This window comes from Mastigoproctus giganteus, chromosome 3 (assembly GCF_048544385.1).
Source record: "Mastigoproctus giganteus isolate SK-2022 chromosome 3, ASM4854438v1, whole genome shotgun sequence".
NCBI lineage: Eukaryota > Metazoa > Arthropoda > Arachnida > Uropygi > Thelyphonidae > Mastigoproctus > Mastigoproctus giganteus.
Window position 1 is genome coordinate 19,824,288 of NC_143577.1, and position 27,871 is coordinate 19,852,158.

The window sequence follows — 27,871 nt, forward strand, 5'->3', positions numbered from 1 at the left end:
TTTGTGAACCGTCCTCGTACGTGAAATTCAAAACTTCAAATAAACCCATTTATCTATATATGACGTTTTACTAATTAGCTAAACTTATTAGTAAAATAACTAATGAGTTAGATAAGATTTGTTGTAGCTATAATACGTGCATTGCTATATTTTCAGGTTTCAACTTTCTGTAATCGACAATGAACAAATCTCCCGCGATTTTTTCTCGTTTTCTTAGCCTTCCTCAACCTGATAGTCAAACCCAGTGACAATGAGCAAATCGACAATGAACAAATCTCCCGCGATTCTTTCTCGCTTTCTTAGCCTTCCTCAACCTGATAATCAAACTCAGTGTATGTATGTGTGGATTGATGGCACTAATGAAGACCTGCGTTGCAAAACTAAAACCCTCGAATTTGTTCCCAAAAAGCCAAGCGGTGAGTACTGAAGAGATATCATAGTTAATAACATAAGATTTGTATTTTTAAGTTAGGGTGATCATTTTAAATGAGACCCGATAAAAAAGCGCAAGGTGGAGAGGGTTCATAGAAGGGTGGCAAATACTTCTTCGGGGAAAACACTCTCTAACAATCTGCCTCTCAAAGAGGTAGAGGCATGCTGAGTTTAAGGCAGAATTGGATGGTTGCATTCTGGGAATAGTATGAACATTTTGTATTGTTTTATTTTTATTATTTCTGTATTATTTTGAATAATGCAGAAAAAGTTGTCTCCTTGTATCATTTAGCCTTAGTAATACTAATGAAAAGAACTTTGAGTAAAAGAGTACTAGTGACAAGAAATTTACAAGTAACATTCTTTATTCTGTGTAAGGTATTGCCATCTGTCGACAACGTTCACCACCAATATGTGCGATACGGAGGCTTGTGAAAATGTTCAGGAGATTGAGAACATGGATGCTATGAGTCATATTTGTACATCAACTGTAGCTACTACTCTTGTGCGTAGCACAGTTGATAGAATTGCCATCCTCCTCACACCGCATGGAAAAGACTCATTTGTGGTATACAGGAATTATTATTATTATTATTATTATTAATAGCCATATGGTGCAAGGAAGCATGAGGCTTATGCTGCACCAGGAAAAAAACAAGTTCCCCAGTTACCCTGAGAGAGAGAGAGAGTCAAAAGTAGAAGGGAATCACTAAGAAAGAGAAGAATGATGATATCCAGCTCAGGACCCTGGGTGTGCCAAGCCCATACTCACCAGATGTGAGCCCCCGGGGATATCATCATTCTTCTCTTCTTTGGTGATTCCCTTTTATTTCTCTCTCTCTCTCTCTCTCTCGGGGTAGTTCAGAAATTTTTTTGGCTGGTGCAGCATAAGCCAATTTCCCTTGCAGTACATAAAACTCCCTTCACCTTCTGAACATTGGATTTCATGTGCAATGACCCGTTGCAGGATTGCCCCATCTTTTTCACAGAAATTATACCCTCTCAGAGGTATATTGATATAGTCTATGAATTCCTGGGACGCCTCACTGAATAGACGTTAAAACGTGGTTTCGGCAAGTCACACATCATGTGCTTCTATGGCTGTATTGCCCCTCTGTTAGGTGTGTCTCGCCAGATTATCACAAATATCCTTTTTTGGGGGGAGGGCTATATCAAAGCATACACCAGTAATTCACTCATGATTACGATGGTGATTTCCGGAAGAACTGAAAAGCAACATAACCTATATCACTTCCAACATGCAGGTAGTATCTTTGAAATGCTTCATCATGCTCGGTTGTGATCAATAGAGATCATTTTTACCTTTTTTTGTGTCAAATTAGTGGATCAGCAAATAAAGAATGTCACTTATAAATTTTAAGCTTCTAGTACTCTTTTACTCAAAGTTATTCTTATTTTCAAGGATTCTCATTTAAAATTACACTATACAGCATACACTTGTGTTTAAAGAAAGTGCATCACCTAGGAATTTCACATTTCTAACACGTTTTCACGATGGTATGTTACATTAATGAGTAACATCACAAATAGAAATATAAACAAAATATATTTATTAATAGTTAAGGCAAAGCCAAGTAATATTTGACAGGTGCTCTCAAATATTCCAAAATGAGCATTTGCAAAATGCATACAACAGTTTTGGTGAACACAACAATTATGGCTGAAATGTTATCAGAAGCCCTCAATTTGCTTCAGTTTATCATTTTAAATGGAAAACAAAATGAAAAGTTCACCAGGTGCAAACTAATATTTAGTTGAACTGCCTCTGGCCCTGATGATAGCAGCACACCGTGGAGGCATTGACAAGATCAATTTCTGAAGATAATCAACTGATAGGTCGCGGTTCCAAACACGAATTGTGGCTTCCTGAAGTTAACGAAGGGTCTTTGGTTTCTTTATGGCAACTGCAGATTCCACACGATGCCAACAGTTCTCTATAGCATTCAGGTCCGGGCTGTTTTCTGTCCAGCTAAAAGTTGTAATGGACTGTTCTTTCAACCATTTTTTTCACCTGTAACAAATGTAAACACATTACTATTGAACCTCTAATTGAGAAATGAAACTAAAGTAACTACAGAAGTGCCTACTTACACTTTTTGCCCGATAACAAGGAGCAGAGTCGTCCTGAAAGATGCAGTAGATGAAATATGAGATATAACTTAAAAAGATGCCGTTTTACTAATATTCTGATTTATTCAGATATAGCTATGTATTTCTGATGCGCTTGCACTATATTTATACATAGTCTTGACTCTCCCATAGCTTGAGGCTTATGTCCTAAATGCTTAGAGTCTAAATACATGATACACCATCAGGCATCTCTCATATTGTGGAGTTATACTTCATAACCGTTTTGCCATCACTGCATCACTTGGGTACCTACCCACCCACTGAAGAAGGGCCAAATAGCCCTGAAACGGCACCGGGGGAGCCTGATGATGTCCGGAGTTTCCAAGAATAGGTAACAACAGCCTTCTCCACTGGGGAAACGTTGTCTATTCGAGGAGTTTATGAGTTTTTGAATGGTGTGAGTTGAAGGAGTTACTGTCCCTTTCATTCTTTTACACTGTTTATTTTCTTCTTCCACTCCTACTATTACTTTCCCTCTACCTTTTTGCTTTTCTAAGTCTAATAGGGACAACTGGATAGTCGAGTTATTATCCCACAGATATACAAAATAGCCCTGAAACGTCACCAGGGGGAGCCTGACGATGTCCGGAGTTTCCAGAATAGGTAACAACAGTCTACCCCACTAGGGAAGCATTGCCTATTCGAGGAGTTTATGAGCTTTTGAGTGGTGTGAGTTGCTTTTCTAAGTCTAATAGGGACAAGTGGATAGTCGAGTTATTATCCCACACATATACAAAATAGCCGTCTGGGTGGTGGTATCTATCTGAGAATAAGTAACATTAGTCTTCTCCTTAGGTGAAGCGTTACTTATTCGAAGTAGTGCAATATAATGGCAACTCGTTGTGAAGGTATTCACAATATGAGATATAACTTAAAACGATGCCGTTTTACTAATATTCTGATTTATTCAGATAACTATGTATTTCTGATGCGCTTGCATTATATATAAAGTTCATCAGCCAAATGAAACGATAAGCAATTTGCTCAGTTGGTAGTTGAAGTCTTAAAGAAGTTTAGGCCATTCACTAATTACATCTCTAAGCAAAATAGTTTTGCCGGTAAGCAAACAAAATGTGCTACGTGCTGTTGGAAAAAGAAGTATTCACAACCGATCCAATCTATTTATCACTGGAAATAAAGATCAAAAGCAAAGCCGTCAAGACAACTGAATGTCTTCGGTGAAGGCATTATTGATTGTCTGTACTTTTACTTTGTTTTCGATGGCTACATGTTTGTTCTAAAATAGGTTGAAGCCTTGATCTGTTCATTAATAGGGTGGTTCAAGATTGACCTGGTCTTTTTAGATATGTGCACCAGAACGAAAAAACACTATTCATGGAAAATGGTGGATCACTTGTTTCAACCCATGATGTATCATGTGGCTGTGCCACCTTATTAGAAGCAGTCCAAGGTGGTGTCAGACCTCTTACTCCGAGGGCAGAACAGTAGTGTATAATCAAATTTGAAACGAACCACCCTATTTATGGTTCAAATTTATCTCTCAGCGATTATCACTTGTTTGGGCTAATGAAGAAACACATGGGAGTACTGAAATTTAAGACAGATAACGAACTCAAGTGTTCTGAAGTGGTTACTTCAATTCATTCAGCCCACTTCATTCTACGCTATTGGCATCAGCATAATTTGTATTTATTTATTTATTTTTTTGTCAAATAATAAAAATCCAAATCAATGTTGAACTACGCTTATGTTTAAAAAAGTTATTTGGTGAATGACCTAAGAATGTTGAGTGCTATTCTGTAGAGTGAATCCCTTGGTGGTTTGTTTGGTTGTTTGTTTGTTATTTGGTTTTTAGGAGCATTAGTCCCTTGGTGGTGAGGAATAAATACAAACATGATTGGCAAATTGGATGTAGCACCAACGTCATGACGAAGTTCCCAGAAAATTCTGCCATGTCTTCTACAGACACATACTAAAGAAGGGATAGCACAATTTACAAAAAAAGCATCATGGTTGTAATTATTTATGTTCATACTACATCCAAATTATTAGTTATATTTGGGTTTATATGGCAATTAGAATCATGTTTGAAACAAAACCATTGGTAATCTAAGAGAGGTGAAGGTAGTTTATGCAAAATCACTAATGAAGAGAACTAAGAATGGAGACAAAGAGTTATACGCTTATGTAAATATAGAGAATGAGTAAAGCAGACAGGCTCTTACAAGATTGCAATGGTGGATTCATCAGGCACCCAGGCAAAGTGGCAGACAAATCGAACAGGTATTTTGCAGCCATCTCTAAAGTGGAAATAACTTTAAAACTAGGTGGAAACAGTGAAGTCAGCTGAAGTAAAATAAATGATAGATAATCTCTGAGAAGCATTTATTCGAAAAGCTACTGAAACTGAGATGCAGGGTGGATGGTGTAGATTCATTTATACTAAAAAGGCAACATGTGAGTGTCATTAGGAACGTTAATGAGGTCATCATTAGATTCTGCTATGGCCCCTCCCTCCTTGCTGGTGTATTTATTCATTATTAGGGGCTTACATCTGGTGAGTATGGGCTTGGCACACTCAGGGTCCTCAGCTGGATATCATCATTCTTTTCTTTCTTGGTGATTCCCTTCTACTTTTGGCACACACACACACTCTCTCTCTCTCTCTCTCTCAGGGTAACTCAGAACTTTTTTTTTTTTTTTGGCTGGCACAGCATACGCTTCAGGCTTCCTTGCACCATATGGTTAATAATAATAGTTATTTGTTAGTTTTTATGTGTGATAAGCACCAAAGCAACAAAGATTTTGAAGCATCAGTATATTGCGTCTGTAAATTTTGTGTATTCTGTGGCCGATTTGCTTGTTTGCTGAATGAAAAACCATGCACCCTTCGCCTGATTAACTCAGCATCTGGAAAAGAAGCCCATAATATTCCTTGCCTCATTAATGGGATCCGAAATCAGGCCTTTTACCACTAGTATGGAGTGGATGTTGGCTATATCCACTTGATACCCACAAGGGTTCACATGATCTGGGGAAGCACTAATATGTCCCAAATTCATCGAGGAAGCTAAAAAAAAAAAGTGATGGGTCATTATATTCAGTTGAGTTTGACTTCTGGTGGTAAAGATCTGGAAGACTTAAGGACATAATCCAGTACCATTATATAACAATTGAATCCTAATAGGATAATAGCACGAGTTAGTGAAGGGACGGTTTTTCCTGGCAAGTCTCATTAACTACTATGATGAGATCATGAAACAGTTGGGTGCAAAAACAGTTTTGACATTTTGTACTAATGCAAGAAAGCAAGCTTACATAGCATCATCAGCAAAAAAATACTTCCCATTTCACCTATTCGTTCGCTCAAATACCTTTAATTTAGTTACAATGTCAACTTCAACAACAACAGATGGAAGTTTGTTCCAGCAATCAACCACTCAAGTGGCTAAAGGCAAACTTCTGCACATCTATTCTGCAATCATCCTCCCTCAATTTGAATTATGCCCCCTCATGTATGTAATCTGAGCAAGATGAAGAATCCCATCAGGACTGAGCTTGATCAAACCATTCAAGTCCTTAAACACCTCAATCATATCACCTTGCAGGTGCCTAGTCTCCAGATGCTGCAATTTGAAGAACTGAAGCTTACTTGGTAAGAGCACCCCTTGTTTGCCTCACCAATCTCGTTGTTCTACTCTGTATTCGTTCCAGCAGCTCTACATCCTTCCTAAAATGAGGTCTCCACACCTATATACAGAATTCAAGTTATAGTACTCAATATATACAGAGGGATAATCACCCCCCCCCCCCCCCTATTTTGCCAGCAAAATTCCTTTATATCATTGATAAATGATGAATGAGGATGAATCAGATTGGTGCACTTGATATCTATGGCTCAACTGTTGATGATCCTGCTCAGGTAGCTAACAAACAAATAAATATTTTGCATCTACATTCATACATCAGGAGTTATTCATGGAGGGGAATGCCAGAGGTGTATTAAACTCTGGCAGTAAGCTAGATAATGTTGTAATAACTGAGAGCAAAGTGGAGGAGAAATTGTTGAAGATAAACATAAGAAAGGCACCTGGGGTGGATAGAATATATCCAGTTATATTAAAGGAGGCAAAAAGGAAGTAAGCAAACCCTTAGCCATAATTATGAGAGTTTCCTTGGACTCAGGGGAGGTACCCATGGTCTGAAAATGTTGACTCCAATCCACAAAGGAGGATCAAAGGGAGATACAGGTAATTACAGACCTGTTAGTTTAACTTCTGTTCCAGAAAAATTAATGGAGGCACTGGTTAAAGAAGCATTGCAGGATCATCTAGACAAGACTTCAGTTATAACTCGGATACAGCATGGGTTTGTTAAGGGGAAGATTTGTCTGAACAATTTGATTGAATGCTATGATGTAGTCACAAAGGAACTGGATGCAAAGAATAATTTTGATATCATATATTTGGATCTTAGAAAGGCCTTTGATACAGTTGCACATGGAAGACTGCTGCACAAATTGGAGCAGTGTGGCATTGGAGGCAAATTGCTGCTATGGATAAAGGAATGGTTGAGTGGGAAAAGACAGAGAGTGGTAATCAATAGACACTGCTCTTTGTGGACTAATGTTATTAGTGGAGTCCCCCAGGGTTCATTGTTGGGTCATTGTTGTTTTCTATGTTCATTAATGATATTGATGATGGTATACCAAGCTTTATGTCCAAATTTGCAGATGATACAAAGGTTGGCAGGGTTTTTAATGATATTAATAACAGTACACTGCTGCAACAGGATCTAGAAAGGTTGAGTAGATGGGCTGAGAGGTTGCAACTGAAGTTTAACATTGACAAATGTAAAGTACTACATATGGGAAGCAGTAACCCCAGAGTAATGTATCAACTGTGTGGTACTACACGGAGAGTGGTAGAGAGTGAACAGGACCTGGGGGTAATTGTGCAGGCAGATATGAAGTTTTTTGAGCAGTACAGATGGTCTGCAAGAGTAGCTCATGGTGTCTTGGCAGTGATATACAGGAATTTTTCTAGCAGGGATAAGGAGGTGATTATCCCCTTGTATAAGGCAATGGTCAAGCCACACCTTGAGTACTGTATACAGGTCTGGAGGCCTCATTTTAAGAAGGATGTAGAGCTGTTGGAACGAGTACAGAGAATGGCAACAAGATTAATGAATGGAACAACGGGTTGCTCTTACAAAGAAAGGCTTCAAGTTTTTCAAATTACAGTGTCTGGAGACTAGGGACCTGTGAGGTGATCTGATTGAGGTGTATAAAGTTTTGAATGGTTTGAGCGTGCTGAGTGCTGATTGGATGCTTTCTCTTGCTCAGAATAATTGCCATAATTGCCTGAGAGGACATAAATTCAAATTGAGGAAAGACAGTTGTAGGATAGATGTGCAGAAGTTTGCCTTTAGCCAGCAGGTGGTTGATTGCTGGAACAAACTTCCATCTGTCTTTGTAGAAGTTGATAGCTTAAACAGATTCAAGGCAGAACTACACAAACATTTGTAGTGAGTGGATGGGTGAAATGAGAAGGGGGTGTTTTTTTTGGCTGATGCTATATAAGCTTGCTTTCTTGCATCATGTGACCTTGTTAATGCTAAATTAATGAAGGTTCTTGTAGGGTTTTAGGTACTTCAGTGACTTAGACATTAGTGACTTGTGCCATATATATTGTTTGTTTTCTGAATGAAAAGACTGAGTTTCTAGGAGAAAAAAATCATATAACTCAGCCATACTGAACAAGCCTTTAAAAATTCCTTGTTATTGATGAGATTCAAACTTAGGCTTTTTCTGCATAGTGCGGGAGGATGGTGCTTATATCTATTGTACTACCCACAAGATCAAGAGGGAAGTGCATTCTTGCTGGCATGTGAGACAAGAATAAAACATAAACATAAAATCTTAGGAAAATACAGAAGATTGAATCCGTGGTGTTTACCTTCAGGCAGTGCGCTGTGGATTATTGGAATAAATTACTTGCCGAGATGGCTGAAATATTGAGTTTATTGGAGTTCAAGGAGAACTAGATGGTCCCTTTTTTGGGCTATATAAAATTTAGCAGTATTTGGGAAGGTGTTTTGGTAGATGTAGAATACAGCCTTATACTTTCCTTGCACCATTTGATCATTTTAATTGCAATAATGTTCAAAAATAATACTTGAAAAGAAATGTTGCTAAACAAGTAATCTCCACTGAGATATTTAATAACATTCGTTGTCTTTGGTAGATATTCCAGTATGGACTTTTGATGGCTCTAGTACATATCAAGCAGCTGGCCCTGAGTCCGACATATATTTGTTACCTGTTGCCTTGTATAAAGATCCTTTCCGTGGTGGAAAAAATTGCATCGCATTGTGTGAAACATTTGATCACAAGAAACAGCCTACACGTAAGTGTCATTCTTTCATTCATTCAAAGCAATAATTCCATTTTTACAATGAAATTTATTCATCATAATGTAATTAGCTGTGCTTAATCGTTTGTAGTGGGCAATTCTCGACGCTCCTGTGAAGAGGTTATGATCAAAGCTAAAGATGACAAGCCATGGTTTGGAATGGAGCAGGAGTATACATTACTGGAAAAAGATAACTATCCTCTGAATTGGCCCAAAGGTGGATATCCCGCACCGCAAGGTTTGTAAACATTTTACTGACGAATATAGTTTATCAAGTTCATAAAAAAAAAAGTTATATACACTGGTTTCAAAAGCTCAAGTAATACAGTAATTTATAAAATATACCGATGAGCCAAAACATTATGACTAGCGAGTCGTTATACAAACCAAAGCAACCACAGGTGAACTACGGTGCATGCGTGGGTCGGGACATGGTATAAAAAATATCTGATACTGAGCTCCGTTAATCATTGTTATTCTTGTTCTTCAGATGGGAAAGGAGGATGCGGAAAGGTCAGGGAATGGCCACCGCATATTCCCGGAGCAATATGGCCTTAGTTGCTAATGCTCCTAAAAACCAAACAACAACAACAACAGATGGGAAAGGCAGTGGACTTAAATGAGTTTGAACAAAGGCCAAATTGTAATGGCCAGAGAACTGGGTCAGAACATATCCGAAATGGCATGGCTGGTGGGACGTACTAACCATGGCTCACGTTCAGCCATGGTTAGTACCTATTGAAAGTGGTCCAAGAAGGGGAAACCCATGAACTGCCAGCGAGGTGTTGGATGACCAGGGCTCATCAATGCTCGAGGTGAGCAAAAGCTCTCCCCTCCCGGATGGTATGCGGCAACAGAAGGGTGACTGTGGCGCAACTCGTCGGTAATTGCAATGCTGGTGACGGGAGTAACGTGTTACAACACACAGTATAATGAACCCTACTGAAAATGGGACTGCATAGCCGCAGGCCGCTCCAAGTTCCCATATTTCCTGAAAATTCTAGCTATATTATCTATTGAAAATGAATATGCCAATGAAATTAATTTTGATATTAATTTTAATATTATTGATAAATTTTTCAAAATGAAGACATGAAAATGGAAACTATAAATCTCTTCTGTTATTGATTTTTGCATTTTGTATCTTTTCTTTTTGTTGTTATATTAAATACTATGTAAATACACTATAAATTCACTGAATTTTTAATGTTCCTTAGTTTTCTGTGATTTTTTAAAATCAATTAAGTTTTAAGACTTTTTTTTTCACGTTGATGACATTATTTAGGGGGATGATACCAGAAGGATCTGCCTCAGGTAAAAAAGACTGAAGCTATGCTGCTGCCACTACCCATGCCTAACTGTGCTTACATTGACTGTCATGCTGTCATGATAACCCCAGGGGCTCACATCTGGTGAGTATGGGCTTGGCACACCCAGGATCCCTTGGTGATTCCTTTCTACTTCTGATTCTCTCTCTCTCTCTCTCAGGGTAACTCAGGAATTTTTTTGGCTGGTGCAGCATAAGCCTCAGGCTTCCTTGCACCATATGGCTAATAATAATAATAAACATTCTTCAAATGTCAGTCTCAATGGGTATTATTTCCTCTGCATTCAGGAATGCAATAGCAAGCTGTTGCTTCTTATGCACATTGTTACCATCCACTTTCAGACTGTAAGTCTGTGAAAATGGATTGGCATCTGATAGTGTTGAAACTTGCAGAGCATTTAACTTTTACCTCAGCAGTCTACATTTTGTATGTATAGTGCATACCACTCATTGTAATCACAGATAATATTATCATTTTTATGACATTGCAATCAGACATACACAAATACATAGAAAAAAAATACCATTTATGGTAATGAGCACTTTGGTTTATGTTCTGTCTATTTTGCCTTATTGCAGTTTATGCATGTGCAGTGGAAGTTACTCCAAAACATCCTGATTTTTTTTTGAATTCTGACATTTTGCAAGTCCAGTTACTGCTGTGGTTATTGGTATTATTCCATGAAAGAAAGTACTGTCTTTTTATTCCTACCAAGCTGTCTGTTTTACAGTAGAGCATTAACTCTTTTCTAATTCTGAATTTTAATTTTTTTAATTTGTTTCTAGTGGTTTGTATTGATTTCTAGAAACATTATAACAGTTAAAGTATTTTATGTTAGCATTAGTAGGGCATATGATGCAAGAAAGCAAGCTTATATAGCATCACCAAAAAAAAAAAAAAAAACCACCCTTCCCATTCACTCCAAATGTTTGTCTAGTTCTGCCTTGAACTTAAGTTGCTGACCTGCACTACAAAATGTTTTATTTCTGTCTACTTCCACTTTTTCATGTACACATTTTTTCTCTGCATCAGTAAACAATGGTGCAGCTGCATTCTTGTTCTATTGATTATTGTTACCAGATTAGCTGTGTCCTGATGTGATCACAATAAGCAGCATCCACTGTAACATCACATAAAAAAACGGAGGCATTAGTTTTGGAGTAGCCCTCATATATACATTGTGGAACATATATTCTCTGCTTAGTTGCATAATAAATATGTATAGTGTTTCTTTTTGAAATAGAATTTGAATTATTTCAATTTCATTTTTTTAGTCCATTAAAAAACTTAAAATTGAAGTTTTATTGTAGATCTTTTAACCATTTGTCCATATTTATAACAAAGCTAGCCTGTTGCCATTTTTGTTGGTTTTATTTTTTAAAATTAGATTTTATGATTTCATTCTGTGTTTTTGTTCAGTATTTTTGTATCAGTTTTATTACATTGTCATCAGAGTTTTGGTGTTAAAATTAAAACAGGAAGGATATTGTCTTAAGTTATATAAGGGAGATTTAAAGTTTATTGAAAGCTGTTTGCTTTCTATCTCTCTGAAATTACAGTTTGGTCATAGCTTTATGGTAATAATTATCTCCTTATATCTGCTAGAATTTTGCTAGCAGAGATAAGGAGGTGATTATTCCATTGTGGAAGGCAGTGGTCAGGTGGCCCATTTTAGGAAGGATGTGGAGCTGCTGGAATGAGTACAGAGAAGGAAAACGAGATTTGTGAATGGAACAAAGGGTATGCTTTTACCATGAAAGGCTTCAGTTCTCTATAGCATAGCATTTGGAGAATAAGGCACCTACGAGTTGATCTGTTTATGTGTTTAAGGCTTTGAATGGATTGAACAAGCTCAAAGCTGATGGGATTTTTCTGCTTGCTCAGACCACACACACATGAAGGGGACACAAACTCAAATTGAGGAAGGATGGTTGTAGAATAGATGTGTGGAAGTTTGCCTTTAGCCAGCAGGTGGTTGATTGCTGGAACACTTCTGTCAGTTGTTGTGAGGTTGATAACTTAAATAAATTCAAGGAAGAATTAGACAAACAATTGAAGGGAATGAATAGGTGAAATGGGAGGTATGTTATTTTTTATTATTTTTTTGGCTGATGCTGTATAAGCTTGCTTTCCTGCATCATTTGCCACTGCTAATGCACATATATAGAGTTTCATGTTTTGAATTTCGAGTATTCACCATGTTTTAAAATTAAAGTTGCAATTTTTTAATATTAGCATTAGAAGAGGCATATGATGCAAGAAAACAAGCTTATGCAGCATCAGCCAAAAAAAAAAAAAACGCTCCCATTTCACCCCTCCATTCGTTCCAAATACCTATCCAGCTCAGCCTTAAATTTATTTAGGCTATCAACTTCCACAACAAAGGATGGAAGTCTGTTCCACCAAACAACTACCTGCTGGCCAAAGGCAAACTTCCGCACATCTATCCTACATCTGTTTTTCCTCAATTTGAATTTATGCCCTCGCAGGTGATTATTCTGAGCAAGAGTAAGAATCCGATCAGCATTGAGCATGCTCAAACCATTCAAGGATTTATACACCTCAATCAGATCACCTCGCAGATGTCTAATCTCCAGACACTGTAATTTTCAAAACTTAAGCCTTTCTTCATAAGAGCAATCCTTTGTTCCATTCACTAATTTTGTTGTCCTTCTCTGTACTCATTCCAACGGCTCTACATTCTTCTTAAAATGAGGCCTCCAGACCTGTATACAGTACTCAAGGTGTGGCCTGACCATTGCCTTATACAAGGGGATAATCACCTCCTTATCCCTGCTAGAACGATTCCTGTATATTATTGACAAGACAGTATGAGCTACTCTTGCAGACCATCTGCACTGCTCAAAAAACTTCATATCTGCCTGCACAATTACCCCCAGGTTGTTTTCACTCTCTACCACTGTCAGTGTAGTACCACACAGTTGATACATTACTCTGGAGTTACTGCTTCCCATATGTAGTATTTTACATTTGTCACTGTTAAACTTCAGTTGCAACCTCTCAGCCCATCTACTCAACTTTTCTAGATCCTGTTGCAGCAGCATACTGTTATTAGTGTCATTAACAACCCTGCCAATCTTTGTATCGTCTGCAAATTTGTACATTAAGCTTGGTATACCATCATTAACGAATACAGAAAACAATGGACCCAACAATGAACCCTGAGGGACTCCACTAATAACATTAGTCCACGAATAGCAGTGTCCATTGATTAACACAATCTGTCTTCTCCCACTCAACCATCCCTTTATCCATAGCAGCAATTTGCCTCCAGTGCCACACTGCTGCAATTTGTTCAGCAGTCTTCAATGTGCATCAGTATAAAAAGCCTTTCTAAGATCGAAATATATGATATAAAAATTATTCTTTGCATCCAGTTTCTTTGTGACCACATCATAGTATCCAATCAAATTTGTCAGGCAAGACTTTCCCTTAACAAAACCATGCTGTCCGAGCTATATCTGAAGTCTTGTCTAGATGATCCTACAGTGCTTCTTTAACCAGTGCCTCCATTAATTTTCCTGGAACAGGTCTATAATTACTTGTGTCGCCCTTTGATCCTCCTTTGTGAATTGGTGTCACATTTGCACATCTCCAGTTCATGGGTACCTCCATAGTCCAAAGAAGCTTTCATAATTATGGCTAAGGGTTCGCTTACTTCCTTTGCTGCCTCCTTTAATATAACTGGATAGATCCTATCCACCTCGGATGCCTTTTTTACGTTTATCTTCAACAATTTCTCCTCCACTTTCCTCTCAGTTATTATAAAATCATCTAGCTCACTGCCAGAGTTTAGTTGACCTCTGGCATTCCTCTCCCTGAATAACTCCTAATTTGTGAATTTAGGTGCAAAATACTCATTTAGTTTGTTAGCCACCTGAGCAGGATCATCAACAGTTGAACCATCAATATCCAGTTGACCAATCATCCCTTTGACTCATCCCTTTCCTTCTAGAATTTACATAGGTAAAGAACTCTTTGCTGTTTTTCTTTGCATACTTTGCCAAAGATTTCTCACAATCTGCCCTCTCAGGTGATTGTTATAACTGATATACTCATTACATAATACATATTGTTATAACTGATGTTATATACTCTCCTTTTTGACTTGGTTATAGACAGGCTTATATCTATCATAGGCTTCCATGTTACTCATTAATTTATATGTATCCCATGCATTTTTCTTCTCGGCCATATGTCTCATTAGTTCATCTGACATCCATTTAGGCCTAAATCTTGAACAATATTTCTTAGTTGGTATGTAAAGCCTAGTAGCTTCCAAGATAAATTCTTTGAATGCTTCCCATTTTGAATTTGCTGTTGGTAACATCGTCAGTTGGTCCCACCATATAGAATTTAAATACTGTCTCAGTCATAGTCGCCTTTACGAAAGCAAAAACCCTTCCCTTTACCATTGATGGTAGTTACCTCTTTGAGTAAATCCCACTTCAGCACACTGCCACCTAGTGGTTCCTTTAGCTGCAGATTTTTATTATTATTATTTTTTTATTTGTTTGTTGTTGGCACATCGGCTTCTGTGGCCATATTGCACCAAGCCTCTGATCCAAGCCCGAGGCGGGATTCGAACCCGCAACCTTTGGGTTGCCAGGCAGGCACTTTACCCACCCAGCTAGCCCAGTCGGCTATCTGCAGATTCTTAATGCATGAAGAATCACTACTGATAATCAGATCAAGAGTATTACTCCCTCTAGTTGCCTCCTGAACATGCTGATGTAGAAAACAATCATCCAATAAATCCACAAAAGCCTTGCTACTGTGTGAGTGACCAACCCACAAATTCCAGTCAATACTCACATCTGGTGAGTATGGGCTTGGCACACCCAGGGTCCTGAGCTGGATATCATCATTCTTCTCTTTCTTGGTGATTCCCTTCTACTTTTGACTCTCTCTCTCTCTCTCTCTCTCTCTCTCTCAGGGTAACTTGGGAACGTTTTTCCTGGTGCAGCATAAGCCTCAGGCTTCCTTGCACCATATGGCTATTAATAATAATAATAAATATCCGGGAAATTAAAATCCCCCATTATAAGACTCTCTGATTTACTGGCCCACTCTATTTCCCTGTACAGTTTTTTATTATACTCATCAGTCATTAGGCTTATAACACACTCCACTTTCAATTTTGATCTTCCAATGCTTATGTCACACCAAATTGACTCGACACTGCACTGTCCTTCGATGTTGACTGGCTTCACTTCCTTGGATTTTGTCTTTCTTATCTAATAGCATAAACCCTCCTCCCTTCCTATCCTTCCTGTACACATCGTACTCCCCAAATTCAGCATTCCTTATATTTGTGTGACACCACATCTCTGATATCCCTAAAATATATGCCTTTGATGTTTTGAGCAATTCATCAAATTTATTTACCAAACTCCTTAGCATTGATGTATATGCAAGTATACATGCACCTGTTCCTATTCTTAGTTACCCTAACACAACCCATGTGTTTACTTGTACTGCAATGACTCCCAGCAGTCTCTGAAATACCCTGCATCTTGTTTTCCCGGCTGCTGCTGATTCCAATAGAAGCAGTGCAAGAATCACTTTCTCCTCTGCCAGTGGCTACTGTTAATCTATTAGTCCTTGTAACCTCCCCCCCAAGCTTGCAGTTTTCCGACCCACCTAACACTGCCTCGATAGCATCAGCAAATATTCTTGCACCCTTTCTATTTAAGTGTATCCCATCCCTGTAGAAGCAGTCTCTCCTGTTAACAAGTTTTGTTTGCAGACATGTTATAAAAATGTTGGCAAGACCTAATTTTTAAAATTTTTTTACAAAAAAGCAGGAATTACAGTTTAAAAGATAGTTGCCTGTGGTGTTCACCCATGTCACCTACATTTTGTGTTGGTTTTGGGTCTGGCTTGTATATGAAAGGTAATACTGCTACTGAGAGGCCCTTTTGCTTGGAACATGGTATTCGATGAATTTTTGAATGAGGAAATATCAGATGTGAACTCCACCTCCTTAATATCAGTGGTTCTATCACTGTTTATCTCTTGGGATACCATAAGCTACTACCAAGGTATAACACTGTTATTAAAAAATGTTTTGTCAAGATGTACAGTAACTAACAAGGGCAATGCACAAGTGGTTGAGGGTTGATTCAGAGAAAATTTTCCTGTGAAACGTTGGAAAAATACATTTTATACTTTGATTATAATGCCACTGGCTGCAATAGTGGTATAACTCAAAAATTGTTATTGTGAGATAATCGATGAGGAAAATTTGGCTTTCAGAATTGAAGAAATTATGTAATTGTTGAAATATATTGTGATTCATCTCATTATGCCGTGGTTCACAAAATTAGGTTTGATCAACATTCCATTATGGGTAACCAGAATACTTGAAAATTTAACTCCCCCCCCCCTTTGAGTTGTGCCATTATTGCACCAACAAACACTCAAAATTTGTGTGACTTGAGTCTCCTATAGATGGAAGGTAATTAGGATGAAGAACAAAAAAAAAAAAAAAAAAAACGCATCAAATAAACAAGAGCTTTATTTATATTCATAAACTCAAGTAACATATATGAATTACATTTTAATCTTTGAGAACATAATTGTGATAAAGCATAAAGAAGAACAAGAAGTTAGTACAAAATTATTGGTGTACAAACAAGCAAAATGGAAGAATTTAAGTCATTCTTAGAAAAATTTATTCCTTCCGTAAATTAACTTTTATACTGTTATAAAAGCCGGCATGACACTTGGGAATTGTGTTGTTATTTAACAAACAGTGGAGCTCACTATGCTTCTTTTTCGAAATCAGAATGGAGCTCTTGTAGCCTTTTTTTTAATTCGAAATCTACAAATGTCTCCAAAGGTTTTCTTGTTTTACTAGCTTTAACATTAACTGATTTATAATCATCCTGTTTGTATGATGTTTTATAAAATAAACAGTCCAAATGCTGCTTTAAAGCTAGCAATGTCATTGAATTTCACTTCATCAGTATTTTCATTAAATTTCATAGAAGTGCATTGGGCGAAATCTTTCAGGTCGTAAAAATTGCAATGACTCGACTGACTCGATAAAGCATAAAGAAGAACAAGAAGTTAGTACAAAATTATTGGTGTACAAACAAGCAAAATGGAAGAATTTAAGTCATTCTTAGAAAAATTTATTCCTTCCGTAAATTAACTTTTATACTGTTATAAAAGCCGGCATGACACTTGGGAATTGTGTTGTTATTTAACAAACAGTGGAGCTCACTATGCTTCTTTTTCGAAATCAGAATGGAGCTCTTGTAGCCTTTTTTTTAATTCGAAATCTACAAATGTCTCCAAAGGTTTTCTTGTTTTACTAGCTTTAACATTAACTGATTTATAATCATCCTGTTTGTATGATGTTTTATAAAATAAACAGTCCAAATGCTGCTTTAAAGCTAGCAATGTCATTGAATTTCACTTCATCAGTATTTTCATTAAATTTCATAGAAGTGCATTGGGCGAAATCTTTCAGGTCGTAAAAATTGCAATGACTCATCTCGGTAACCTTGAAAGGGTTTCCTGTCTATCTGGCAGTTTCATCACAGTAAAATATTGTGATGGGATGAATACAGGACCAGACTTTAGTGATCTTTTAATATTTTTCTATAATAATGAGTTGCACAATCACCCTCGTTTTGCGTATGACTTACAACAAGAAATTTGCACTGCATTACACTCCAATACTGGCACAACTCAAAAAGGATCACTATTGCACACAGACCATGCTCCATTCAGTCCCAAGGTTGGGGCACACTGAAGAAGTGCCACTGTTGATGCTTCTTGATGCAGTAAAAACTCAGATGGCATAACAACACTTGTGTCACCTAGCGAGATAATATTGATCTCACTTTGTACTGTTATTGCATAAATGTAGAGTTCACTATCCCAACCTCATCAGTTGTATTAACTCAAAATTTAAGAATTTTGAGTTGTGCCACTATTGCCAGTGAGCGATAATTAGTATATCTGTTTATAACCCATATATAAACAGATATAGTGTGCTTCTGAACCAGTTTATATCTGTTTATATAATCACCCCATCTTTCCCAATTATTTTATCATTTCTGATTATGCATTTTTTAAAATTCCATCAGGTCACTACTATTGTGCAGTAGGTGCCAATAAAGTGCATGGTAGAGAAATCCTCGAAGCACATTACCGAGCTTGTATATATGCTGGGATCAAGATTTCAGGTAGCAATTCTGAAGTTTTACTTTCTCAGGTAAGTGATGGTTTTTTAGAGTTTTAGATTTAGTAAGAGCAAATAACTTCACTTAAATTTTTGTGTTTTGGTTCGGTTGTTTAGAATTTGCACTGAGGCAACTAAGATACCCCCCCCAAGTACAGATTGTAATCACTGTTCTTCCATGCCATGTGAAAAAGGCTTGGCTTTGTATCATGAAAAGAAGAGAGATATTGGACAACTGAATAGCATTGTCATCAGTGAAGTAACTTGTTGCCATTCTCTATTCCAACCAGCTAGCTCTGTATATTGCATATCTGAATTCAACAAACTATGTGACCTCTTCTGATGCTGCTCTAGCCATCCTGAAGTGTAAACATAAGGTTTATTACTTAGCTCTGCACACAATGAACAACATAAATAAAATTCTGCCTCTTCAAGTCGTGTAGTAGTAGTAATAGTAGTACACAGTTCACTCATCCATACCCTCCAAGAATTTGTCTAGTTCTTCCTTGAATTTTTTCAACCCATCCACTTCTTCAATAATGGAATTAATCCTGTTCCAACAATCAACCACCTGCTGGCTGAAGACAAATTTTCCACATATCTATTCTTCCTCAACTTGAATTTACGCACCCTCATGTGTGTAGTCTCAGAAAGTAGAAGAATGAAATGAACAATCAGCTTACTCAATCCATTAGAGGCTTTAAACACTTCAGTCAGATCTCCCTACAGGTACCTAGTCTTGAGACACTGCAATTTGCAGAACTGAAGCCTTTCTAGGTAAGAGCACCCTTTTGTTCTCTGCACCCATTCCAGCAGATCTACATCCTTCCTAAACTGAGGCCTACAGACTGGATACAGTAAGCAAGATACAGCATAACTATGGCTTTATACAAATGGATAATGACCTCCTTATCCCTGCTAGCAAAGTTTCTGTATATCATTGAGAAAAACCCCACGAGCTGTCCTATCAGCATGTCTACACTGCTCAAAGAATTTCATGTCTGACTCCACAATTATCCCCAGGTCTTTTTCATTCTCCACCACCCTGAGTCTAGTACCACACAGTTGATAAGTTACTGCTACCCAAATGCAGTACTTTGCATTTGTCAATGTGAAACTTCAACTGCCATTTCTCAGTCCATTGGCCCAGTTTTCCTAGCTCTTGTTGCAGTCTCACCCTGATGACTGTCATTAATTATCTTGCCAATATTTATGTCATTTGCCAACTTAGACACTAAGCCTGATATACCTTTACCAGTAACACTGATTAATATTGAAAACAACAATGGACTCAGCATTGAACCCTGGGGAATTCCACTAATAACATTAGTCCACGAAGATATCCTTATATCCACTCTCTGCCTTCTTCCACTTAACCATCCCTTTATTCATAGCAGTAACTTGCCTTTAATGCCACATTGCTCCAGTTTTTTCAGCAATTTTTTATCTGCAACAGTACCAAAGCCTTCCTGAAATCCAAGTATATGATGCTAAAATTATTTTTTGCATCCAGTTCCTTGGTCACTGAATCGCAGTAACATACCAGCTTGGTTAGACAAAATCGCCTGCCTTGATAGCATCAGCATCTTTCACTCCTTCTATTCAAATGTGTCTCATTCCTGTAGATTTAGTAAGAGCAAATAACTATACTTTAATTTTTGTGTTTATGGAGAGTAAGAATATTTTGGATTGGTTGTTTAGAATTTGCACCGAGGCAATTAAGGTACACCATCCCCCAAGTACAGATTGTAAGCATTGTTCTTCCATGTCATGTGGAAAAGGCTTGAGTTTATATCATGTTAAGAAGAGAGGAATTGGACAACAGAACTTGAATAATACTGTCATCAGTGAATTAACTTATTGCTATTATTTATTCCAGCCATAGTATGCAGAGCTAGCTGGCATTCCAGCCAGCTAGCTCTGCATACTTTGTATCAGAATTCACAAACTATGATAATATTCTTGTAGATTATCTTATGACCTCTTCTGATGATGCTGTAGCCATACAGAAGTATAAACATAAGGTCTGTTATTTAGCTTTGCACACAATGCACAACATGAATAAAACTCTGTCTCTTCCAGTCATGTACTAGTTGTGATTCTTTTTTTTACTGGATGTCTGAAAGATGAATTAACATTATCTAAAGCTTCTTATAGAGGCAAATCTATGAGCTGCTATCTTCCTGGCATATTATTAGTTCTTCTGGGTAATATGCCAGACATGCTGCTCCAAAACCTTGCTGAAGGTTATAAGTGTGATCCACTGGTGCCGACATCAACTAGCCATCTTAAGATCCTGTTCAACATGAACAGTAATTTGCTGTGTCGGCAATCCAGCCTCATGCAACCCTGTTCAAGGGATGTAATGTTATGTTTGAGTAGCTTGTAATCTTGAGATTTTCTCGACCAAAATACTGTATTTGAATTGAAAGTGTAAAAGTTTAGAAGTCTATTAACAGTCTAGAAATCAAATTTTTTGTGGATGTTCTCTCCTCAGCTTCTTGTTTTTGTGGAAGAATATAAGCAGAAAATTTATTTGATAAGAATATTATCATTAATTGTATTTAGCAATAACATGGTCTAGACCCATGGACAACTCACATGGCACGTGCTACTATACTCCCACAGCAACAAGTTTGCCATGTCAGGCATAAAAATGTTTATACTCTGGCAGGACCATATAGGTAAAGAGTTTACAGCATTTTGATTAGAATAAAATCATTAATCATATTTAGTAGCTACAGGTGCTTGAACCATGGTCAATTGATATGTTACAATGCATGTGTTGCACTTACACTTGACTGTGTCCTGAGATATTATTCAATGTGTTATCCATTAGTGTTTCAGAGTAGGTGCATATCAAAACTTAAGTTCCCAGATGAAAACAGGAAAATGTTGCACTTCCCTGCTACATGAAAAAGTCCGAGTAACATTAATTTCACCATCGCACTGCAATGAGAAAAGAAAGTTCCATTGATGCTATTTATTTTGCTGCAGTTGAGAGTTACCACCAAGATGGGGTCACTTCCAAGCTTCTATCTTAACATAGCTCTACTTGAAAAGATAGTGACCAAACTGATATGCATTTGGGGATAAATATTTAACTCCCAAAAGTGCATTTTTTTTATGTGTTCTGTTTTCTGGGTAGGCCACTATATATGTAGTGTGTGTGTGAGAGAGAGAGAAGATGACTTATAGAAATGATAAAAAGTTCAGTTTTCTTTTCAAAACTTTGGATTTTTCAGTGGGAGTTCCAGGTTGGCATCTGTGAAGGAGTAAGTATTGGAGATGACATGTGGATGGCTAGGTATCTACTGCATCGAGTGGCTGAACTGTATGGAGTTGTAGTGTCATTAGATCCTAAACCTGTCCCTGGTGAATGGAATGGTGCAGGCTGTCATGCTAACTTCAGCATCAAATCCATGCGAGAGAACAATGGAATAATGTGAGTTACACTATCTACAAATAGAAGCATATTTTCTAGATAATTAATCAGAGAGTCTTTGATTCCTAGAAAGCAGTATTACTGTCTTCTGAAAGATAGTACTTCTCTTCCAAATGAGAATTAATAGAAATTAAAATATGTAAAAATAATAGTTTAAATCTAAGTTATTGTACATCTACAGCATAGCTTCATTGTGTCCATAGCAATGAGTAAAGTAGGTTTGCTGTTTGTATCAGGAAGGCATTTTGGCCTGAGTTGCCTTGGCATTGCACTACTCTCAATAAAATGCACTTCTACAGTGGAGAAGTACACTGCTCTACATTAATATCCAGACACCCCCCTCTGTTGACAGCTGAGTCAGGTTCTACCCAAAAACCACATCAGGCACGACTGACTATAAATATGCTCACTGGGCTTTGAGGAGACAGTAGTATAATTGGGAATGCAATGTGCTGTGATTGTGAGAGAGAGAGAGAGAGAGAGAGAGAGAGAGAGAGAGAGAGAGAGAGAGAGAGAGTGTGTTAACAGACAGAGCACTGATTGATAATAGGATGTCACATAAGCAGTCAGTCTGTACATGACATTTCAATGGCACCGAAGATCCCTAGGTTTGTGATGGGATCTGCAAATAGAAGATGATGCTGATGCCAACACAAAATGACCTGGAAACCCTCTGAAGCTGATAGAACTTGAGAGAAGAGCCCTGCAAAGAATCATACACTTGGAATGCAGGTCAATGTCACAGCACACACATAGGCTCTCAGTGAGACAACTGGGACATGTCAGCCAGGACGGTGCACAGGATGATCGCATTATATTGGTTACCACAGTCATGCAGCCATCTGCAAGCCACTAATCACCTCAACTAATGCCAGACACCATTTAGCTTGGTGTAAGGCTCACTGTGCTTGGACCATAGACTATTGGAAAGCCATGATTTGGAGTGATGCATCATAGTAAATAGGCAATCATGCCTGGGTGCAGTGGAATCTCAGAGAAAGCTACCTACTGAACTGTATTATTGTCCTGACAATGAAGTTTATCAGAGGCAGTATGATAGTCTGGAGCTTTTTTCATGGTTTGGCCTGGGACCACTGATCCATATTTGGTGATCACGGGCATTAAACACTGCAGAGAACTCATTGAGGCCACTGAAAACAAATCCAGCTTCTTAAATTTGATCATTAAGGTGACAAGACATGGTGTTTTCAGCCCAACAAAACAACAGAGTGTGGAGTGGAAACTAGCAAACTCCCCCAAAGTCAAAAAAGTTTGTCAAGGAAAGTAAAAAATCAAAATGATGCTCATCACTTTCGATGATTGCACAATTCCCTTGCTATCACCTTGCTCACAGGGTTTGTGCCCAATGGCCCAAGTTTTACTGCTGGAACAGCATTCTTATGTTGTTGTTGTGTGACTTGCAGGCTGTTCAACTGAGATCTTTAGGGTGGCAAAGGACTACTTCATGCACCATACAGTGACTGTTAATGTTGTTGGTGGGTTCCATTGTATGAGAGGTGACCAGGGGATGCCCACAAGGATCGGTTTTTGAACTGCTAATGTGGAACCTAGTTTTGGAGGACTGGATGCGTAGGGACTTCGAGCATGCATAGATGGTGGCGTATGCTGATGATCTAGTGCTGCTTCAATAAGCAGCACAAGATCATCAGCATATGCCACCATCTCTGCATGCTAAAATGTTTGTTGCAGCGAACCATTGTGTGCAGCCTCAGTACAGAGATGGCAGCAGTTCCTTTTTTGTGACTCTGTACCAAGCCACAAGGCTCTCGTTGTCCAGGAGTTATTGGCTAGCAAAAAAGTCTGCATACTGTTACACCCACTGTATTCACCAAATTAGCCCCGTGAGATTTTTTGTTTTCAAAATTCAAGGTACCACTGAAAGGATGTTATTTTGATGATGTCAAAACCAAAGAGCTCTAAGAAGAACATTGAACAGCATACCAGTCATGGCCTTCCATCAGTCGCTTCACGACTGCTGCATACAGTGTGTGGACACAGGAGGAAGTTACTTTGAATAAACCAAGATTAGTTTACTCATACATGATCATTCATTTTTTTTATAGCATCAGTCTCATGTTCCAATTGCCACATTGTGCGCGCACACATGTGCACACGCCCCCCCCCCCACAGTCCTTCCATTAATATCTGGGCATCCCTCCATTGATAGTTGGTCACATCCTACCAAGCACCACATGTCAGACAACTATAAATATGGTCCTAGGCTTACGAGGAGATAATAGCAATTGTGAATGCTAAATGCCACAATTGACAGAATTAAGACTTCCAGTGTGGAATGATAATAGGATGCCACATAGCTACGCAGTCTGTACATGACAATTCAGTGGCACTGAAGATCCTTTTGTCGATGAGTGGTGATGTGATCTGCAAATGGAAGTGGACCGGTGCTGAAACTGTCATGGCACAACCTGGAAAAAATCTCCAAAGATGATGGAACATGGCATGAGAGCCCTACAAAGAATCATTTGCTCAGAACACAGGTAGACATGGTTGCAGCACATATAGGCCCTCAGTCAGTGGGAAGATTGGGACATGTCAGTACCAGTATATAGTGCACTGGACACTGTATGATATGAGTTACCACTGTTCTGCAACCATCCACAAACTACTAACTACCACAACTAATTTAAGATGCTATCTAACTTGGTGTCAGGTCTGCTGTGCTTGGACCTTAGACCAATGGAGCACAATGGAATGTTGTGCTTTGGGGTGCCAAGTCATGGTATGTGGTTTACCAGTGTCACTATCATGCCGTGGTGTGGTTTTTTTTTTTTTTTTTTTTTTAGGAGCATTAGCAACTAAGGCCATATTGCTCCGGGATATGCGGTGGTCATTCCCTGACCTTTCCGCATCCTCCGTATTTGGTGTTGACGGGCTCGAACCCCGGTCTAATCAAGAAGCATGTGCTACGCGCTGCTGCTCCTTCCCACCTGGCTACGGAGGCGCCTCGTGGTGTGGTGGATGCCTGGAAAAAGCTGCCTGCTGGACTGCATTGTCTTGACAATGAGATTTAGTGGAGGCAGTGTGATGGTTTGGGACTGCTGGTTGTTTGGAAAAAACTATGAATGCTGAGATCTATTTAGGCATCTTGGACAATACTTCATTACCTATGTTGTGGCAGCGTGACAGGGAAGGCACATATCTGTATCAGCAGGACAATGCTCCCTGCCATACCGCTTGCATTGCAATGGATATGTTTGAGGATATGAATGTTGAAAAGTTAGACTGAACCCAGAGTCCTGACCTCAATCTTATAGAGGACCTCTGGGTTGAATTGGATTGTCAGGTGCATGTGAGGAGACTGTCTACAAAACAGCTGAACTGGTCGCTGATTTGATGGCTAAATGGCAGAAAATATTGGAAGACATTTTTAAAAAAAAACTGGTGAAGAGTGTTCTAGGAGACTGGGGAGTGTCATAATGGCTAAAGGTTTCAATGCACATTATTAGTTTTCCAGTAAATAAAAGTTATTTGTAGATGTGCAGGTTTTCTGATATGAGGGGCATTCAATAAATTTATCTACCTAAGGTACTTTCCATAGTTATATTTCAATGATTCGTGATTTATCATGTTCCTACATATCTCAACTTGAATCATACTCTATTTTAGGTTGTGCTGCTGTAACAGAAAAAAGGAAGACACCTGTATCAAATTATGGATCTGCTGAAATTGGAGCATTGTTCAGTCATCAAGTTTCTCACTGAATCAGGAAATGGGCCAAAAGCAATTCATGAAAGGATGGTGGTTATGTATGACAACAGTCTGCCTTCACAGTACCAGGTGAAATTCTCATCAAAACAATTCAAGTAGGGTGGATAGTGCATCAAAAATGATTCACATCCAGGAAGGCCTGTGACAGCGACCACTCCAGAAATGTGCCAAGCTTTGGAAACCCTTATGCTGAATGACAGATTGTTTAAAGGTATCCCAAATTTCTAGGGAATATGACATATCTGAGGGAACAGTTATAACCACCCTCCATGAACATTTAGTGATGACTAAGGTTAGCGCAAGGTGGATCCCCAGATTTCTGACCCCTGTGCAGAAGAATTTCAAAGTATGGTGTTGCAAGGAGAATTCAGAGCTTTATGAAAGAGATCCTGGAACTTTCATCTCTAGAATTGTTACAGGTGGTGAAATGTGGGTTCATCACTGGGATCCTGAGACCAAGCAAGAAATGGAATAGAAGCACAAGGGTTCTCCCCCACCCAAAAAATTTTGGACACAACCTTCACAGCTGTGAAGCTGGCCACCATTTTTTGGGATTTTGAGGGAATTTTGTACATTCACTACTTGGAACACAAGCAGACAGTCATCAAGGAGTCATATGCATCCCTACTCTACAATCTAAGGGATGTCATAAAGGATAAATGCTGTGGAAAACTTTCCAGAGGTGTGCTGCTTCTTCAGGACAACACACTAATGCAGAGCTCACATGCTGTTGTTGCTGCTTTGAGAGACTGACTTTACAGAACTTATCCATCCACCTTACAAACCGGTTTGGCCCCAATGACTGTTTTGTTTCAACACCTCAAGAAAAACATACATGAATGTCACTTTGCTGATGATAATGAACTGAAGCCACTGTTTCTGCATTCTTTGATGGAAATACCAGACAAATAAAATAAATATTTTATTTGTCTGGTATTTCTTCATTGCCAACAAAATGGAAAAAGTGTATTGAAGTTCAGGGAAGTTGTTATTGAAAAATAAAAGCAGATTTTTGCCTCTATCTCATTTCCTTCATAAGTTAGGTAGATAATTTATTGAACACCCCTCATATTATTGGTAGGGCAGTCTGTGTGTTTGTGTATATATATATATATATATACACACATAGCAAGTGCTGCTTATTGTGATAACTCTGGAATACAGCTTAAATGATAACAATAACCAGTGAAGCAAGAATGCAGATCCGAGTTGTTTACTGATTTCAAGATCAAAAAGTGTACATGAAAAGGTGGAAGGAGATAGAAAGAAAACATAACAATCATGCAATATGAAATACTTTAATTTGACTGTCCACTATTTTTTTGAGAAAGTCATCAGTAAAAATGCAATTGTCATAACGTTTCTGGAAATGCATACAAACCATTCAAACAAATAAAGAAAATATTAAAATCGAGAATTAAAAAATGGCTAATGCTCTACTGTAAAATTGTCAGACTGGTAGGCATGCAGATACAATACTTTGTTTCATTGAGTAATGACAACGCAACCATATGAGTTGTACAAAGCAACAACAGTCAATTAGACATGCAATGTCTCAGAGTCAAGAATAAATTGGAATGTTGTGTAATAACTTCCACTGCACATGCATAAACTAAAATAAGACAAAAAAAAGTGATAAAATAAACCAAAGCACTGATTACAATAAACATTTTTAGTATACAACTGATGAGGACTTCATAAAAGTGAACATTACAATAATGTTATCTGTGATCACAATAAGCAGCATACACTTATATAAATGTCATATACATTTTCATCTGCAATGCATTCTTCAACCAAACAATATGAATTAAAAAAAAAAAAAAAGTGGTTTACTCTTCTCATTATTTAATCATTTCATAACTGTCTGTTTCCATTTTACAGTGAAATCGAAAAAGCTGTTGAAAAACTTGCAAAACGCCATATTGTGCACATTAATGCCTATGATCCGAGACACGGAAAAGATAATGCCAGGCGTCTCGTAGGAACCCATGAAACTTCTGCCATCAATGATTTTTCTTTTGGTATTGCTGATCGTTCAGCTAGCATTCGTATTCCATTACAAGTTGCTGAGGATAGAAAGGGCTATATAGAAGATCGCAGACCCGCATCAAACTGTGATCCTTACAAGGTTGCTGAGATGTTAGTGAGAACAGTGTGTTTAGATGAATAA

General features: G+C 38.1%; 1 protein-coding gene across 1 annotated transcript; it reads left to right on the forward strand.

Moving 5' to 3' along the window:
* The first annotated feature begins 250 nt into the window (after window positions 1-250).
* LOC150087776 (glutamine synthetase 2, cytoplasmic-like) lies at window positions 251-27,871 on the forward strand. The gene is made up of 6 exons (XM_090370378.1): window positions 251-416; window positions 8,790-8,951; window positions 9,049-9,195; window positions 18,409-18,536; window positions 21,749-21,948; window positions 27,583-27,871. The coding sequence occupies exons 1-6, from the start codon at window positions 251-253 to the stop codon at window positions 27,869-27,871; spliced, it is 1,092 nt and encodes a 363-aa protein (XP_090226504.1).

Excerpts from the sequence above, each read along its gene's own strand:
- LOC150087776 (XM_090370378.1), top strand. The coding sequence starts at position 251 with ATGAGCAAATCGACAATGAACAAATCTCCCGCGATTCTTTCTCGCTTT. Across the intron at positions 417-8,789 it reads TGTTCCCAAAAAGCCAAGCG|ATATTCCAGTATGGACTTTT; the intron begins GTGAGTACTGAA and ends TGTCTTTGGTAG. Across the intron at positions 8,952-9,048 it reads TCACAAGAAACAGCCTACAC|TGGGCAATTCTCGACGCTCC; the intron begins GTAAGTGTCATT and ends AATCGTTTGTAG.